The sequence below is a fragment of the Halichoerus grypus genome, chromosome 8, assembly GCF_964656455.1.
Source record: "Halichoerus grypus chromosome 8, mHalGry1.hap1.1, whole genome shotgun sequence".
Lineage (NCBI taxonomy): Eukaryota > Metazoa > Chordata > Mammalia > Carnivora > Phocidae > Halichoerus > Halichoerus grypus.
The window spans coordinates 150,002,574-150,022,091 of NC_135719.1; the positions used below are offsets into that span (position 1 = coordinate 150,002,574).

Consider the following 19,518-nt stretch of genomic DNA (forward strand, 5'->3'; position numbering starts at 1 on the left):
GGGGGTTTGATGTGGGCGAGCTCCCTCCTCCCACCCGAGGCCTGCGCCCCAGCGGCCCTTCAGGGCAGAGTGGCTGCCTGAGCGGCTTTCCCTCCCGGCCGCGGCCCCCGGGCCAGCTGTGGCTGGCAGGCAGCTGTCCCCACACAGAGCCCACGGCCTCTGGGGCAGCTCTGTCACTGTCCTGTCAAGGTTGATGGCAAACTGAAGACCAGAAGGAGATTCTGCTGCTCCAGCACAGTGTGCAGTGGGGTGTGTGTGTGGGGGGCTGGTTATCGCCACGAGCAGAGCAGAGAGCCACGAGAGGCCACGGTCCCGTCTGGCACCTGGGGACCACTGACCCGGCCCCTCCTCTGCGCTTCTCACCGCCTCCCCCTTGCTTTCCGCCAGTCTGGGGACCAGACCTTGGTGGCTCAAGAAGGGCGCAGGTTTCCTGTCACTGTTGCCTCCAGCCTCCCTTCGGAGCCCCGGCCCCGGCGGGCTTCGCCTCTCCTGCGGCTCCCGCGGCCCCTTCCCCGACGTGCTTCCCTCAGCGTCCTCGCTCGTGTCCGCTCTGGTGGCCTCAGTGCTGTTGTCCCCGGCGAGAGTGAGATGCTCCACAGTAGCGAGCCTGGCGTCTGCAGGAAGGGCAGCTTCTGCTCGGCGCGCTGTCGTGGCGCCACCTTACCTCCCCTGGGCTCTCGCGGCTGGTGGGGAGGGCACCACCGGGGGTGTCGGCCTGGCTGTTCTGGCGGCTTCCACAGGGCAGCGCTCCAGCCCCACCGGGCAAAACTGTGAAGAATTAATGGGAGTGGGTTAAAGGGAACTTTGCTGTTACTGTTTGTGCCGCTTACTTTGGCTGCATGACCGTTACGCACAGCAGCCCTGTCGGTGCTGTGGGAAGAACTCAGACGGGGCTCAGCAGGGACGCCTCCTCTCCTCCTCGGCACGGGAGGCCCCAGTGGCGGAGGGGTGGAAATCAGGCCTTGGCTTCTCTGCTCACGTGTCTGGTGGTTGATTCTGGCCTGGGGCTGGAGGCCTGGTCCTGCTCCTGAGGCTCCCGAGGGCCTCCCTGTGGGGAGGATCTGCGTGGGCTCACTGGGGCTTCCTCAGGCATGGTGGCTGGGTGCCAAAGGTCCGCGTCCTGAGAGAGAGCTGGGTGGGAGCTGTGTCCTCTTTTATGACCAGCCTCAGAAGTGCCCCCGTCCCACCCAGACCCAGGGTGCGGGACCACAGAGCCCACTTGTCACTGGAAAGTGTCAGCTTTCCATTGTGAGAATAGCCCGGAGGATGGGAACTGCTGACCCCGCCGTCTGTACGACATGCCCTTCTGTACGGTGACATTCCGTCTGAATTGTTACGGTGTAGTCGTGTACTGCTCTTTAAGAAAACCGTGATCTCACTCTCTTGTTTTTATTTTTTATTTTTTTTAAGATTTTATTTATTTATTTGATAGAGAGAGACACAGTGAGAGAGGGAACACAAGCAGGGGGAGTGGGAGAGGGAGAAGCGGACTCCCCTCTGAGCAGGGAGCCCGATGTGGGGCTCGATCCCAGGACCCTGGGATCATGATCTGAGTCAAAGGCAGACGCTTAATGACTGAGCCACCCAGGCGCCCCTAACTCTCGTTTTTAAAAAGCTTTAGAAAACTTGAGAATAACGCAGAGGTGCCTCTAAATGTTGGAAGTGTGAGGTGGTGGGCATGTGTGGTAAGAGGGGGCACTTTGGGTCTGGTGGGAAGGATGTGGCAGCAGGTGCACCCGGCCTTGCTCTCTGGCTTGCCACGTGCTGCCAGACCTGGGCAGGGTCTCCGCCTCTGAGGTTTCCCTGTCTGTGAGGAAGGGCTGTCGGGAGCTGATGGGGGTGCTCCCTGAGATATAGAGTGCTCAGGACAGCATCTGGGGCCAGGCAGCACTCTACAGATGGTCGGTGCTGTGAGTGTGTCCGTCCTATTTCCGCTTGTTTGGGCAGCATCACCGGGAAGCTCCTTCCCAGGGAGTAGCCGCAGCAGGATTTGGAAATATCAGTAGACTTTTAACAAATACAATTGTCCCTTAAACAACATAGCCTGCTGTTGAGGGGAAGCCTTACTGATAACCTAGAGCCAACGAACCCTTACTTTATATGTTATGTGTATGTTATGCCGCATTCTTGTAATCAAGTGAGCTAGAGAAAAATTGTTTTTCAACAAGTTTCCAAAAATTTTCCAGTGTATTCATTGGAAAGAATCCATGTATGACTAGAGCTGCACAGTTTAAACCCATGTTCAAGGGCCAGCTGAACTTTGTAGATTAATACAATGCACACTGCAGAATATTTAACAGAGCTTTTTTATATGGAAGTTTCAGATTGACTAACATTTAACTTTTGAGGAAATACATTTCCTTCCTTGGCTCCTGTGGGGAGTTCTAGATTATTAGCTTACAGTACAGGTTGCTCTTCTGTTGTATTTATTTTAAACCTAATTGTCTGGAGATGTTAGCTCTTCCAAGCATAGCAGTTGTCAGCTTATGTAAACTTGAGTTCCTTTACGTAAGTTGTCTCAGAATGAATTATGTCTCTGGCATGTCCTTGGCTGTATCTTCATGCAGCACACGAGGCTTTTGTTCCATGATTTGGGCAGTTCTCGGTCAGAGCTTAAAATATGTATTATAGAGGAAGTAAAAATATTTCCGTGGTCCTAATTACTTACTAGGTCCACATGAGTTTTTAGAATCCCCAGGAAAAAATTAAAGCCAGTGCTTTGGTTAGCTTTATTGATTTAAGGTTTAGAGTCGATGAGCAGAGGATTACTACCTTGGTATGGGTCAGTTCAAGGTTGAATCTTTTGGGACTCTCCTTGTTGATACGCGTTTGTTACCACATATGAGGGACCCATGTAAGTGTCAGCAGCAGTTAGTGAGCTGGAGGTGATGTGGCATTTTATTAACCGTGATGAAAAGCCGTTAGTCTTACTGTTGGTGACCCGGGGCTGTTACCTCTTTTCTGGAAAGATTTTCTGTAAATTGAAATTAAATCTATGTTCTATTAAAAATCATGTGGGGAACATAACTATTTAAAGAGACACTTTGGTGACTGTTTTGTAAAGCAGATCCTGTTCTGGGCTGTGGTGCTGGCTTTGAAATTAACACCTGGGATAGGAGAAGGAGCCTGGGGGCAGAGGGCTCTGGGGGCATGGCGGGGGGGAGGAAGGGTTCCCCTCTCGGGGAGCCTGACCGGCCTGTAGGGAAGTCAGAGAAGCTGGAGCCTGGGCAGGGGTTGGTAGGGGGAGAATGTGGTTTGAGATGATATGGGGGGAGCGAAGCAGAGACCGGACGCTCTGTGGCTCGGAGTAGCTCAGGTTTTGCTCAAAATGCCACAGGATACCACAGGAAGCCCTTAAGCGAGGGGTGGGATGACTGGATTTGTTTTGAAAACCAACACTCTCTGCTGCGTGGGAACCAGACTCAAATAAGCAGGAGTAGGTGTGGGGAAGATGGGTCAGAAAGTAGTCACATGAGTCCAGGTGAGAAGTGGCGGTGGCTTGGACCAGGCAGGTGGCAGCTGAGATGGAGAGGATCATCAGATTTAGGGAAACTTTGAATATGGAAGTGACAGCACACAGTGCTGGAGAAGAGCGGGCTATTTTGGTGAAACGAGGATATAACGCTTTGTATTGTGTGTATAGTTGTTTGAGGATAGGAAGGTGGGACAAACATCTTGTAAGCTTTTACTAAGTGCTAGACTTCTTTCACAAGTCATAAATATATGTGTATAACCTTTTCTGCAGAAACCTCACTAGTAAGAATTTAACGCAAGGGAAGAATTCAAAGGTAGGGAAGAAAACTGAATGCAATAAAATATTCTTTATGTTATCTGCTATAGTGAGAAATAGAAACCTAAATAATGGATTAATAGATATATTAACTGTCCTTGTAACTATGTATGCTCTATTACTTCCAGTATAAAAACTGGAAGAGAAAATACAAAAACGAAATTAGTTGCCGTACTAGGGTTGGCAGAACTTCGGAGGACTGCAGTGGCCAGTTCCTTTGATATTAAAACAGTGGTTTAATAGTTTTGAAATATTCATTCTTCTAAAAACTTTTCATTCAGGGTTGATCAGGATGGAAAGTGCTATACTGGAGTCCTCTGTGGTTTGGGGTGGAATCCAACTACAGGGGCCCCGATACTGCCAGAGCATGACATCGAGCTCGCGTTCGACGTTCAGTTCAACGTGGAAGATATCGTAGAGGTAAGGCTGACGCGTCCATCTCGCTGCAGCGGCTGCCTCTCCCTCGTGGTTGGTTTGCACACCTGTTTAGCAGTGAGCACGGTGTCTGACACGGTGCTTCAGATACACACCTGCGCCTCTGGTCCCGGAGGTGCTCACTCTCCCTGCACCTGCCTATTTTACTTTTCTGCGTGGAGTCTCTTTCTGACAGAGGTGGTGCTCTCTGAATTTCTCCTGTGGGGTCTTCCGGCCACAGTAAGCTTTTCTGGGCAGTGGAAATAAACGCCAGGCCAGTAGGACTGCTGTGAATCTCTGTCCAGCTCTCCTGCCAAGTCCAGACTAGCCGCACTATCCTTGCTGCTCAGCAGTCCTGCCCGGCTTCATCCTGCTTACGGGAGTGGGGGGCCTGTGGAGCAGACAACCCTGCTGCAGCTAGGATTAAGCACTTAGAAACTTTGGAAGCAGGTTGACAAATTAATTTTATGGCTTTTGAATCTAATAATGAAAAATTTGGGCTTGTATTTTGTATGCTTTTATTCTTATATTTCATTGTTGTGGTAACTCAGTTTTATTGCATTTTACAAAGTGAGGAGTAAAGCTGGTTCTTCACCACAGATAGTTTGAGCAGCACTGTAGAGTACCTGACCCCTCTTTCTTCTCAGAAGTTCAAAGTAGGTGAGGTGGGCATCACTGCATCGGAGGGGGTGGGGAAAGGAAGGCTGCTGCGGTAAGCCGTGCCACGCTTACCCTTCTCCCGGAGGGCACTGCTGTTACCACTAGTCGGCGTTTCGTTTTATTGACTTAACTGCTCTTTTACTTACAGGTGCTTTGGGCTTAAAGATACTCATTAGATCATAGGCTTAATTGTAAAATGTAAAATGATAAAACTTCAAGAAGTAAATACAGGAGAAAATATGTATGACCTTGGGTTTAGCAGTGAGTTTGTAGAAGCAGCACCAAAAGCACAGTCTGTTAAAGAAAAAATTGAGAAGCTGGACTTTTTCAAAATTAAAAACTTTGCTCTGCCAAAAGCCCTGCTAAGAGGATTAAAGGACACGCTGTTCACAGGAGAAAATACTTGCGAATCATTTATGTGATAAAGGACTTTTATCCATAATATGTAAGGAAGTCTTAAGACCTGGTAATTAAAAGTAACTAAATGAAACTATGGACAGCAATAAACACGAACAGATGCTCAACATCCTGTTCATTAGGAAATGCAAATCAGGACCACGATGACATTCCTCTGCATGCCTGTTCCAGTGGCTACAATCCAGAACCTGATGGTAAGGATGTCAGCGAACATGTCGAGCACCAGGAACTCTGCTCGGTGCTGGTGGGAATGCAGAGTGGAACTCCTGTTTTGGAAGACAGGATTCATAAAAGTTGAACACATCTACCCAAGAATCCCACCTCTGAGTATTTATCCAAGAGATCTGAACAATTACATCCACATAAAATCTATAGGTGAATGTTGATTGCTTCATTCGTAATTCACAGTTGCTGGAGACTGGAAGCAACAACATGTCTTTCAGTAGGGGAATGCTTAAAGAAACCATGCGATGGTCGTGCAGTGGGGCATTCTTCAGCAGTACAAAAGCAGGAGCAATGACACGAGTAAGTCTTAGGTGCGTGTTTCCACGGGGGGAAACCAGGACTCAGAGGCTGCGTACTGTATGATCCCATTCACGTGACATATTCTGGGGAAGGCTAGGCCGTAGGACAGCGAGCGGATTGGTGGTTATTGCAGAGAAGAGGGGCTGCTCTGTGGGTCCTCGGGTGCTGGATACACGACCCCATGTGCCTGTCAACCCATAGACCGCTCCTCGTGAAGGGGGGGCGCTCAGGTATGCGATGGAGACACACACACAGACGTTGGGTAATTGCACTGAGGAGAAGAAGGAGCTTTGGAAACTGTAAGGCTGCCACCAGAAAGCAGCTGTTCATAAACTCCGTCCCCTCCATAGTCCAGCTGCTTCGCTCTGAAACTGCTTTACCGTATGGGGTTGAGCGGGCAAGTGCGTGCATGTGGGAGCCAGGTTGCAGCTCACTGGACAGAGCAGTTACAGACAGGACAGGAGGGCTGGAATGGACCTCAGGACACGGGCGGAGCCAGGCCCTCATCAGCGTGAATTCGTGTTTAACTTACACATGCACAGATGCATGTTACGTATGGGCGTGGTGGCTTCACATACACACATCTGTCACCTAGCCCCATGAGGGCCTAGAAGCTGTGACATCCCCAAGGCCATGAACAAACCTGATGCCTGGATTCTGGTTTCTGATAGGATTTTCCAGTAAAAGGAACCAGGGCTCCTTGGAAAAATGGTTTTCCCTAGGGTTGGAGCAGGGAGAACAGAGGAGGAGCCTTGGAGCCTCTTACAGTGCCAGGAAGTAGTGCTCACAAAAGGATAGGGGCACGTCAGAGGGACATGAGGGCCAACTGAAAGAGCTCCTGCTGGCCAAAGCTGGGACAGTTTGATGTAGTATCGGACTATAACTCAGAGTGTCAGATGATTATCTGGGTGTCCATAAGGATATAAATAAATGATTTAATAAACAAATGAGGGAGAAGAGAGAGATCTTGCATACGGAAGAATTCCCAGTAGACCTGTGGACACTTTCTCCGGGAAGTAGAGCTTAATCTGCCCCCAGACGCCACTTTGAGGGGGGACTGGACTCAGCGATGTGCTTCCAAGCAAAAGAGGAAGGGAAGGGAGAGGAGAGACTTTGCAGTCTGGGCAGACACCCGGCAGACGCCACCTCAGCTCAGTGCTCAAGGTCCACAGTGATCTGCCATGGTGATGGCACCCGTGCCCCGGTGTGATGAGATGAGAAGGTACCTCACGTCTGGGGGATTCTCCCCAAAACCCATCACCTCAGTCTAACCATGGGAAAATGTCACACAAACCCAAGCTGGGGACATCCCACGAAAGACCTGCCCAGAACTCCTTAGAGAATTGTCCAGGTCTTGAAAAACAAAAGGCTAAGAAACTGCTCTAGATTGGAGGACACTGGGGAGTCATGACGCAGGTGCGGGGTGGTGCCCTGGGTCGGGTCCTGGAACAGAGAAGGGACATGGTGAGAGGCTGGTCAGTCCAGATGGAGCCTGGGCTTCTCAGTGAGACTCACATACCGGGAATGTGAGCGCTTGCTGGCTGGGCTGGGGGCAATTGTCTGGTCTGTCTTCGCAGCTCCACTTGTAGATCTCAAATTAGTCAAAATGGAAAGTTTTATTACAAAACTGTGACAAAGACTGATAACAAAACATGGCTTGTCATATCTCTGGGGGTGAGATACCCCTTGGGCTTCAATATAAACATTGCAAAGCGAGAGGAATATGTATGATCTAGGTAGGTTTTGAGTTGTATGATCCCATGAGTTTAACAAGTGCGATTAGACTGAAAACTCTGAACCTTTCTTGCTGATTTTTAATTTTTTCTTTCGTTACTGTTTCTTAAATTAGGGTAGTGGTTATTGATGTTATTTGTGTTGTTTTAATAATTTGCTCCAGAAATCATACTGATGGTAGTCGTAAGAATATGAACTCTGGGGGTGTCTGGGTGACTCAGTTGGTTGAGCATCTGACTCTTGATTTTGGCTCAGGTCATGATCTCGGGATCCTGGGATCAAGCTCCGTGATGGGCTCTGAGCTCAGGGCAGAGTCTGCCTGAGATTCTCTGTCTCCCTCTCCCTGCACCTCCCCCTGCTCACTCTCGTACACATGTGTGTTCGTGCGTGCTCTTTTTCAATAAATAAATAAGATCTTTAAAAAAAAGAATATGAACAACTCTGAATGCTAATGAATTATTTAAATATAGAATGAAATTCAGTTATCGTAGAACCATATGAATATTTATGTTGCCATTTATTTACAGATTAATATTCTCAGGGCTGCTATTAACAAGCTAGTGTGTGATGGACCAAATGGATTGAAGTTTCTTGGGCCAGAAAGAATTGCACAGTTACAGGATAATGCTCGTCAGAAACTTCTAGGGTAAGTGGTACACTTTTTAAAAGGTATTAAATATCCAGAGCTGCCTTAGCAATTGTGAGAAAGGCTAATTTTAGTTTTTTTCTCTTCACATTTTTACATAAAAATATTTTTCTGTGAACTTTGCAATGAAGTTTGACACATGTAAGGTGCTCCTGCCATCTCGGTATTCGCCCAAGGGACTGGCACCCAGATCAGAAACAATGCAAGAGGGCGCCTGGGTGGCTCAGTTGGTTGAGCGACTGCCTTCGGCTCAGGTCATGATCCTGGAGTCCCTGGATCGAGTCCCACATCGGACTCCCTGCTCGGCGGGGAGTCTGCTTCTCTCTCTGACCCTCCCCCCCTCATGCTCTCTCTCTCTCTCTCTCATTCTCTCTCTCAAATAAATAAAATCTTTAAAAAAAAAAAACAATGCAAGAAAACATTAAAAGTGCTTATAAAACTAAAAGAAATCCACCCAAAACGTACATGGGAGGGTGTGGAATGTCAACAGCAGGTCAGATGCTCCATGCCCAACACAGTCGAGTCCTGGCAGCACAGAATGCTGCCTCGACAAGCAGGGACCCGTGACTGAGGCTCCTTTGCAGCTCCTTACAGCCGCTGCCAAGAGGGTGACCGTGTCCTGAGCAGGTGGGCAGGGGGGTTTCGTGTAGGAATTTAGGCTGGAGTGCATTTGTAGAGTTGTGCTGACCCTGACCACGATTTGGTTTGACAACATTTCGATCATCCTCCAAAGTTCACTCAGATACTTTAAAACTGAATTGTGGTGATGGTTGCACAACTCCATAAATTTACTAAAATGATTGAATCGTATACTTAAAATTGATTAATTTTATAGTATATAAATTATACCTCAGTAAAGCTGTTTTTTTAAAGATTTATTAGAGCACATGCGAGCAGGAGCAGGGGGAGCGGCAGAGGGGAGAAGCAGGGGCCCGATGCGGGGCTCGATCCCAGGACCCTGCGGTCATGACCTGAGCCGACGGCAGACGCCTAATGACTGAGTCCCCCAGGCCCCCAGGCGCCCCTCCTGTTAATTTCTTGAGGAACAGCCAAGCCATTGTCCATGGTGTGTGCCCTGTTACAGTCCCGACAGCAGTCTGTGACGGTTCCGGTCTCCATGCCCCTGCCTGGACTTGCTGTCGTCAACATACTTCTTCATGGTTGACAGTCTAGTGAAGGTGCTGTGGTGTCTCACTGTGGTTTTAGTTTGCGTTTCCTTGATGACTGATGATAGAGAGCATCTTTTTATATCCTTACTAACCAATTATATATTTTTTGGTGAAATATCTGTTTAAATCTTTCACCCATTTTTATTTTTTTTTTTTATTTTTTTTTTTTTAAAGATTTTATTTATTTATTTGAGAGAGAGAATGAGATAGAGATAGAGAGCATGAGACGGGGGAGGGTCAGAGGGAGAAGCAGACTCCCTGCCGAGCAGGGAGCCCGATGCGGGACTCGATCCTGGGACTCCAGGATCATGACCTGAGCCGAAGGCAGTCGCTTAACCAACTGAGCCACCCAGGCGCCCCTAAATCTTTCACCCATTTTTAAATTGAGTTGTCTTAATTATTGAGTTGTAGAAACTCTTTATATATTCTGGTTGAAAGTTTCTTAGCGGATATGCCATTTGTAGATATCTTCCCAGTGTTTTGTCTTCATTTTCTTTTTTTTTTTTTTTTTTAAAGATTTTATTTATTTATTTGAGACAGAGAGAATGAGAGAGAGAGAGAGAGAGCACATGAGATGGGGGAGGGTCAGAGGGAGAAGCAGGCTCCCTGCCGAGCAGGGAGCCCGATGCGGGACTCGATCTAGGGACTCCAGGATCATGACCTGAGCCGAAGGCAGTCGCTTAACCAACTGAGCCACCCAGGCGCCCCTTGTCTTCATTTTCTTAATGGTGTCTTCTGAAGAACGCAATGTTTAGTTTTGATGATGTCTGCTTTATCTTTTTTTATTAAAAGTGGATTATGTTTTTGGTGTTATATCTGAAAAATCTTTGCTAAGCCCAGGGTCACGGAAGTTTTGTTTTTTTTTCCTCTGACTCTCATATTTACTTGGTGTATTTAGGTTTTTGGTCTGTTTCGAGATTTCGCTTGTATATGGTGTGAGATGTGAGAGTCCAGTTCATTTTGTTACAGATGAATATCCATTCATTACAACTTCATTTGCTGAAAAGCTCTACTTTCCCCCACTGAAATGCTTTGGCACCTGTCAAAAATCAACTGGCCACAAATGTTGTAAAGGTTTATTACTGGGCTTTCTGTTCTGTTCTGTTTGTTGTCTGTCTGATGCCAATACTGTGCTGTCTTGATTGCTATAGCTTTGTAGGAAGTCCTGAAATTAGGTAATGTTAGTCTTCCTGTTTTGTTCTTGTTTTTTCAGAATTACACTTACTATTCTAGATCCTTTTCCTTTTTATATACATTTTACTTATTTTTAAAATTTTATTTTCAAGTAATCTCTGTACCCCCACATGGGGCTCAAACTCAACAACCCCGAGATTAAGAGTCCTATGCCCCACGACTGAGCCAGCCTAGTGGGGTTCCTCCATATACATTTTAAGATCAGCTTGTCAGTTTCTACACCAAGCCTGCTGAAATTGTGGTAGGGATTTTATTAGATCTGCAGATCAATGTGGGGAGAATTACCACCTTAACAGTATTGAGTTGTATGCTTCATGAAGATGGAATGTTTAGTAGTTATCTGTTTCTTCTTCACATGTTTCTATAGTTTTCAGTGTGCAGGTCTTGTAGTTTCGTTAAATTATTTCTACGTATTTTAGTCTTTTGGGTGCTATTGTGAATGAAATTATTTTATTTTTGGATTGTTCATTGCTCGAAATGAGGAATTGATTTTTATGGATTGATCTTTATCCTGTGACCTTGTTAAATTTGTTTATTAGTGCTAGTAGTTTTTAGAGATTCTTTAGGATTTCTCTCTCACATACAGGATCATATCTGTGAGTAAAGAGTTTTTTTCCTTTCTTACTGACCTGTGTGCTCCTAATTTCTTTTTCTTGTTTTGTTATACTCGTTAGAGCCCTCAGTGCAATGGGAATGGAAATGGAAAGGCAAACATCTTTGTCTTGGTCCGTTTTCAGTCATTCACTATTACGATGTTAGCTGTAGGTTTTTCATAGAGGTTCTATGTCAGGTTGAAGTTCCTGTCTTTTCGTAGTGTACTGAGAGCTTTTATCAGGAAGGCATGTTGCATTTTGCCAGATATTTTTTCTGTTGTCCTTGAGGTAATCATGTTTGTTTTTTTTCCTTTCTTTCAATTTATATAGTATATTGTATTACTTGCTTTTTGGGTGTTAAAAACTAGCTTTGCATTTCTGTTTTGCATTCCACATGGTGTATAATCTTTTTTATAGATTTGTAGATGGTTTGCAGCATATTTTTGTTAAGGATTTTTCCATCTGTGTTCAAGAGGGTTGTTGGCTTATAGTTTTCTATAATGATATCTTTTCTGTAGTTGATATCTTTGGTTTGGTATCAGGGTAAAACTGGATTCCAAGAATGCGTTGGGAAGTATTCCTTGCTACTCTGTTTCTGAGAGTTTGTGTAAAATTGTTATTATTTCCTCCTTAAACATTTGACAGAATTTTCCGATGAAGCCATCTCAGCTTGGACTTTTCCTTGTGGGGAAATTTTAAGTTACTAATTCAATTTCTTGTGCTTTAGGTCTATTCAGAGGGCTTCTATTAAGTCAGTTTTGGTAATTTGGGTCTTTTAGGAATTTGTTCATTTAAATTGACTGGCTTATTGGCATAAAGTTCAGAATCTTTTATAATCCTTTTTTTTTTTTTTAAAGATTTTATTTATTTATTTGAGAGAGAGAGAATGAGAGAGAGCACAAGAGTGGGGAGGGTCAGAGGGAGAAGCAGACTCCCTGCTGAGCAGGGAGCCCCTTGTGGGACTCGATCCAGGGACTCCAGGATCATGACCTGAGCCGAAGGCAGACGCTTAACCAACAGAGCCACCCAGGCGCCCAATCCTTTTCTTTTTTTGAAGATTTATTTAGAGAGTGCACGTGTGCATGTGCGGGGAGCGGGGCAGAGGGAGAGGGAGAATCTCAAGCAGACTCACCACTGAGTGTGGAGCCCAACTTGGGGCTTGATCCCACGACCCCAAGTTCATGACTTGAGCTGAAACCAAGAGTCCCAATACCCAACCATCTGTGCCAACCAGGCGCCCCAGTCCTTAGTTATGTCCCTTCTTTTGTTTCTGATTGTGATAATGTGTGTCTTCTCTCTTTTCTTGATTAACTCAGCTAAAGGTTACCAATTTTGTCAGTCTTTTCAAAGAACTAACTTCTGATTTCACAGATTGTTTTTTTCTCCTCGTGTTTATCCTTTTTCTGTTCTGTTGATGTTCCCTCTCATAATTATTATTCCTCTACTTCTGATTACTTTGGGTTTAATTTGCTCTTTTTCTTGTTTAACAACCTAGAAGCTTTGATTATTGTTTTGAAACCTTTTCTGTCACAAGCATTTAAAACTCTACATCCCCTTCTATCACTGTTTTAGCTGCATCCCGTACTTTCTCATATGTTCTATTTCTATTTTCACTCTTTTCAAAATATTCTTTCATTTTCTTTGTGATGTATTCTTTGAGCAAATGGGTTATTTAGAAGTATATTAATTTTCAAATATTTGGGGTATTTTTCAACTTTCCTTATATTGTTGATATATAATTTATTTCTTTGTAGGCACTATACATACTTTGATTTGAGTATTTTAAAATTTATTGAGACTTGTTTTGTGGCTTAGCATAGATATAGTCTTTCTTGGAAAGTGTTCCATGCTCACTTGAAAATTTGATTGTGTGCCTGATCTTGTGGGGTGGAGGGCTCTGTCGGGGTTGTTGGTTAGATCAAGTTGGTGGGCGGTGGCAGCCGTCAAGTTTCTGTCCTTGCTGATTTTCTTGCTAGTTCTATGAATATTCAAAATAGAGTATTGAACTCTCTATAATTATTGAATTATTTCTTTTTTCAAGTCCGTCAGCTTTTCTTTTATGTCTTTGGGGCTCTGTTGTTAGATACGTGTATATACGTTTATAATTATTGCATCTTCAGGATGTGCCAGTCCTTTGTCATTATGAAATTTCTTGAAAGAGTTGTTGTCTTCAAGTCTGTTTTGTCTGATATTAATGTAGCTATTCCAGCTCTCTGATTTCTGTTTGTATGCGTATCTTTTTCTGTCCTTTTACTTACAGCCTACTTGCATCTTTGAATTTCTTTGAATATTGTTTTCCTCCCATACTTGCCCTCCTTCCTTCTTTGGGGCTCCCACCTCATCCCTGTCTATATACTTGGTGGGGTTTTGCTGGGCCTCTGAGGCCCTGGGCATTTTTCTTCAATTTTTATCTCTCTGTTCTTCAGACTTTTTTTTTTTTAAGAGTTATTCATTTGTTTTAGAGAGGAGAGCATGTGTGCATGTGCACGTGAGCAGGGGGAGGGGCAAAGGGAGAGAGAATCCTCAAGCAGACCCCCTGCTGAGCAGGGAGCCTGCCGTGGGGCTCCATCCCATGACCCTGAGATCACGATCTGAGCCAGTGTCAAGAGTTGGATGCCCAGGCACGCCCCCAGACTAATTTCTGTTGATCCATCCTTCCGTTTACTGCTGTTTTATTCTGCCGTCTCTGGTCTGCCCGTGTTGGAGAGCTGTAAGGGATTTTCCATTTCAGTCATTGTTCTTTTCAACTCCAGAATTTCTCATTGGGGATTTTCTTTTGTATAGTTTTTAATTCTTACTGCAATTATCTTTGAGTCATTGTCATTGTATTTTCCTGTATTTCTTTAAATGTGGTTTGCTTTAATTCTTTTTATATACTCACGATGGCAGCTTTGAAGTTTCGTGTGCTAAACCCACTTTTGGGCCCGCTCAGCTTCTTTTGGCTGCTTTTTTCCCCTGAGTGTGGGTCATACATCCCTATTTCTTGCAAAATGTCTCATAATTTTTTGCTGAAAATTGGTCATTTTATTTTTTAAATTTTTAAATATTTTTTTAGTTTCAGGGGTAGAATTTATTTTTTTTTAAAGATTTTATTTATTTATTTGACAGAGAAAGAGAGAGCACAAGTAGGCAGAGTGGCAGGCAGAGGGAGAGGGAGAGGCAGGCTCTCTGCTGAGCAGGGAGCCAGACGTGGGGCTTGATCCCAGGACCCCAGGATCATGACCTGAGCCGAAGGCAGCTGCTTAACCAACTGAGCCACCCAGGCGCCCCTCAGGGGTAGAATTTAGTCATTCATCAGTCTCCTATAACACAGTGCTCATTCCATGAAGCGCCCCCCCTAATGTCCATCACCCAGTTACCCCAATCCACCCCCCTCCCCTCCAGCAACCCTCAGTTTGTTTCTTAGAGTTCAGTGTCTCTTATGGTTTGCCTCCCTGTCTGATTTCTTTTTTTTTTTTTAAGATTTTATTTATTTATTTGAGAGAGAATGAGATAGAGCATGAGAGGGGGGAGGGTCAGAGGGAGAAGCAGACTCCCTGCTGAGCAGGGAGCCCCACGCGGGGCTCAATCCCGGGACTCCAGGATCATGACCTGAGCCGAAAGCAGTCGCTTAACCAACTGAGCCACCCAGGCGCCCTCCCTGATTTCATCTTGTTTTATTTTTCCCTCCCTTCCCCTATGTTCGTCTGTTTTGTTTCTTAAATTCTATATATAAGTGAAATCATATGGTATTTGTCTTTCTCTGATTGACTTATTTTGCTCAGCATAATACCCTCTAGTTCCATCCATGTCTTTGCAAATGGCGAGACTTCATTCTTTTTGATGGCTGAGTAATATTCATGGTATATCTATTGTGTGTGTGTGTGTATATATATATATTCTTCTTTATTCATCTGTCAGTGGACATCAGGGTTCTTTCCATAGTTTGGCTATTGTAGACACTGCTGCTATAAACATTGGGGTGCAGGTGCCCCTTTGAATCACTATGTGTGTATCCTTTGGAGAAATAGTGCAATTTCTGAGTAGTAGGGTAGCTCTACTTTTAACTTTTTGAGGAACCTCCACACTGTTTTCCAGAGTGGCGGTACCAGCTTGCATTCCCACCAACACTGTCAGAGAGGGTTCCCATTTATCCACATCCTCGCCAACATCTGTTGTTTCCTGACTTATTAATTTTAGCCATTCTAACTGGTGTGAGGTGGTATCTCATTGTAGCTTTGATTTGTGTTTCCCTGATGCTGAGTGATGTGGAGCATTTTTTCATGTGTCTGTTGGCCATTTGGATGTCTTCTTTGGAGAAATGGCTGCTCATGTCTCCTGCCCGTTTCTTACTTAGATGATGTAGTATAGTAGTGTAAGATACTGATCCCCGTATAGGATTCTGCAGGGTTCTGCAGAGTAGGTTTCCCACCATCTTGTGAGGCCACTAATGCCTGGGTTCTGTTTTTGTTTCAATTCTCCTTTTTATTTTCAGCCTGGCTTACTAGGAGTTGTCCTTGTGCGTGCATTGCTTAGTGCTCAGCCAGTGATTAGTCAGATGTTGCACTTAAGTACTTGAGCCTTTAAGCTTCTGCCCTCTGCTAGGAGATGTATGTGTGGCTTGGGGAATGCAGCCAAAGTTCAGACAATTTTGCACTCTTCCTGGCTTTTATTTTTTTCCCAGGGCTTTCCTGTGCATCTGTGCTGCTTCCCCGTCATCCAGGGCTGTGTGGCCGGCTCAGGGCCGTCGCGGGTCTTGTCTGCATGTGTGTGCGGCCTTCTGGTTGCCCAGGGAATGTATGGAGGGCCCGTCTGGCCCTCTGGTACTCTCATTCCCAAGACCTCTCTCCTGGGCTTCTAGGTTGTCTCTGGTCTGCTCTGGCCCCGAGCAGGACCGTGACTAAAGGCCAGCAGAGTTGTGGGCTTTCTCCATTTATGTCCTAGCAGGTTTACTGTTTTTACTGACCGTGCTGCCAGACAGGAGGGTTTTTCACCCTCTACGCCTAATCAGGTAAGCTCAGTCTGGCAGTGATGATGCTGGTCTTCACGGCCGGTCTGGCTCTGGTGGCTCTGGGGTCTTAGACTGAGCTGGTGGGTAGGGGTAGCTAGCCCCAGGCAGGAAATCCACCCCACACTCCACTGTTTTTACCTGAACCCAGCGGTTCTTTGTGAAGGAATGCTTCTCAACTTCCTTGCTTTTGGTGAATTTCAAATGTTTGGGGTTTGTGGGTTTTTGGACACTTTTGTCAAATTTTATAGTTGTTTGGGGGGGCAAGAAGATTTCCAGACTTCTTTATTCTGTCATGTTAGAAGTCTCTATCTCTCCGTGCCTTTTTAAGCTGATGGCATGTCCAACTTGACACGGGTGTCTAAGAGTAGACGACGTAACGTAGCGTGTTTCATTCAGTGAGGCAGCCGTGTGTGGGACGCGGCAGTGCCGCTCGCTGTGAAGGCGCGGGGAGAACGGGCTTGGTCTTCCTTATCTCCTGTGCTCCGTTCTTCTGTTTTTGAGTGGACAGTGGATTAAAATGTTCTCTGGTCATAACTACATAAATCTTGACCTTTTAAAAACTTACTGCAGCTGTAATTCTAGATTTAAATATTTTTTTTAGGGCGCCTGGGTGGCTCAGTTCTTAAGCGTCTGCCTTTGGCTCAGGTCATGATCCTGGGATTGAGCCCCGCATCGGGCTCCCTGCTCCGCGGGGAGTCTGCTTCTCCCTCTCCCTCTGCCCCTCCCCCTGCTCCTGTGCTCGCTCGCTCTCGCTCTCTCTCACAAAAATAAATAAATCTTTTTTTAATCATAGTGTTTTCAGTTACTGACATATAATTAAGATGATTTAATTCTTTTTTTTTTTTTTTAAATTTTAGTTTGTTCTGTCAATTGAAACCAAGACAGAGAGTTGTCCCTAGGTGGCATGAAAAGCCATATGAATGGAATCAGGTGAGTGAGACATAGTGCCGTGGGGACAGCCTGCTGCCAGGAATGACGGGCTTGGCAGGTGCCGAGCAAGAGTTGTGGAGGGTCCCGAGAGAGTAGAAAGGGACAGGCAGTGTGGACGGCTCTTCTGTTCATGGGGTGACGTCACGGACCAGACAGCCTGTCTCTGGATGCCGTGCTCTCTGTGAGGCCCAGGGCGATGGTCCTGTCACTTTGGATGAAGCAGTGGGAACGTCTGGATGAGCTGTCCCCACATGTCGGTGCTGGCCCAGTCTGCTCGGGCTCACAGTGCGCCGCAGCCGAGATGGCTTAACCGGCAGACAGTTATCTTCTTCTTCTTCTTTTTTTTTTTTTTTTTAAAGAATTTATTTATTTGACAGACAGCGAGAGAGGGAACACAAGCAGGGGGAGTGGGAGAGGGAGAAGCAGGCCTCCCGCCGAGCAGGGAGCCCGATGTGGGGCTTGATCCCAGGACCCTGGGATTATGACCCGAGCCGAAGGCAGACCCTCAAAGACTGAGCCACCCAGGCGCCCCCAGTTATCTTCTTCTAGTTCCAGGACAGCTGGGCCAGGTTCTGGTGAGAGCCCCCTTCCGAGCTTGGAGACACGCATCCTCATGTGGTGGAGAGAGGTGATCTCTCTCTCATGTATCTTCTGAGAAGGGCTCTAAGCCCGTCGTGGGGGCCTCCCCCTTGTAACCTCATGTAACCCCACTCACCTCCCGAAGGTCCCTTCTCCAGACCCCATCACAGTGGGGATTTGAACTTCAGCATATAGATTTGGGGCGCAGGTCAGTCTATAGCAGTTGTGAAGGAGGGCAGGGCCCATCTGGGGTGCCTGGACATTTACATTTACATGCAAAGTTATAAAAACTGAATAAAATTTTACTTGAGGGGAAGGAACTAAGGGAGGGGCTTCTAGCTTTAATTCTAGAGCCAAGGGCGTCTTCGTAAATAAACCAGCTACAGTTGAAGTGAGAAAAGGCTCCTGGAGGTGCTGTTTTCCCATCCTGAGTCCAGAGGAAACGTCCCTTGTCTCGTGTGCCCCTTGGCACCAGTGTCCCTCCTCAGAGCCTCAGGACCCAACCCTGGAGCCAGCTCCGTGCACGCAGAGCTTAGCCCAGGTGACAGGAGGGGCACCAGCCACCTCTCCTGCAGACTCTGTCGGGGTGTTCAAGCTAATAGCAGGACTTAGTTTGAAAGCAGAACTTTATTTTGAGGTTGATATGTTTTAGAAAATGTACACGTATTTAAAAGCCTGTAATGAAGCTGCAGTTCATGTGTACACAGGAAGGGGTGTGTGCGAGAGCTTCAGGTAAAGGTCACTGGATTATTAAAGGTGAGTTGTGAGACACACAGTAGTGAGTGCCGGAAGAGAAGGGAAGCATTCTGGAAGTACGTCTGGAAACTGAAAGACTACTTTCTCCCATCTTACACGTCTGTGTCTGTGTCTCGTTGTATTTACTCCGTTTACTTATTTTAGTTGATGTCCGGAAGGGTCCATTTTCTAGAAAGGTCTGACTGGTCCTTTTGTCTGCCCCCCTCAGGTTGATCCAAAGCTGGTCATGGAGCAGGCTGACCGGGAGAGCAGCCGAGGAAAGAACACCTTTCTCTACCAGCTCCACAAACTGATTGTTCTCAGCACTTAGGTGTGCTGGCAGGTTGTAACCCAGTTCCTCCCGGGGAAGCCGAGACCCGCCACACACACAGGTGGATTAAAGGCAGACTGACTTCTCTCTGTATCTGAATGTTACAGTCTTTGCCCGCTGCATCCGAAAGGTCTTCTCCATCCCTCTTCCTCTTCCTGTGTGGGTGGTGGCTGCAGAGTGGTGTTTCTGTTTAGGTGGGAAGGATTGGAAAGTCTAGTCTTTTCTAGAAACAGAAAATCACTGTGTTAAAGATTCTGGGAAAAACTGATGAAAGAAGACTTTGTTTGGAAAAAGAGCTGTGTTTTACTTTGAATCTATTAAGGTAAATCTAAATAGCTGAACATGGAAGGTTCCAGTATGTGCTAGTATGTTCTTTTTGTTACAGGGATTTAATCCTGGGATGTAGGGGGACCAGGATTCCCAAACCTCAGTTTACCACAAAGGAGAGCTGCGTGTTTCTCAAAACCATGTGGCACTTTCTAGTTTTTTTTTTTCTGTGAGGGAAAATATTTAATTTTGGTAAAAGTAACTTCAGTTTTGTGTATTTCACATTTTTACCTACGTTATAATTCTAAGTCTAAATTTTGGAAATCATATTACCTGGCAACTAGTATATTTATGTTAAAGCAATAAAAGCGTTAGACTAAGTTTCTGTTTCTGACAGTTTTTAGTCAGAGGAGATTAAAATGTATTTCATTCTAAAACCTCAGAATTTAGAAAACTGATAAAGGGGAGTGAAGGCCCCCGTGAGAGCGAAGTGCTGTGGGTCAGGGTTGCACGAGAACAGCAGTGACCGTGAAGCCCGCAGGAA

General features: G+C 45.9%; 1 protein-coding gene across 1 annotated transcript in view; it reads left to right on the plus strand.

Annotated features, from left to right (window-relative positions):
- Positions 1–19,201, plus strand: part of TDRD9 (tudor domain containing 9) — an 88,817-nt gene extending 69,616 nt beyond the window's left edge. The window contains exons 31-34 of the mRNA XM_078054283.1: positions 4,072–4,210; positions 8,068–8,186; positions 16,990–17,062; positions 18,606–19,201. Coding sequence (XP_077910409.1) covers positions 4,072–4,210; positions 8,068–8,186; positions 16,990–17,062; positions 18,606–18,707 — 433 coding nt within the window. The 3' untranslated portion in view covers positions 18,708–19,201. The remainder of the gene's footprint in view (positions 1–4,071; positions 4,211–8,067; positions 8,187–16,989; positions 17,063–18,605) is intronic.
- Positions 19,202–19,518: the final 317 nt, after the last annotated feature.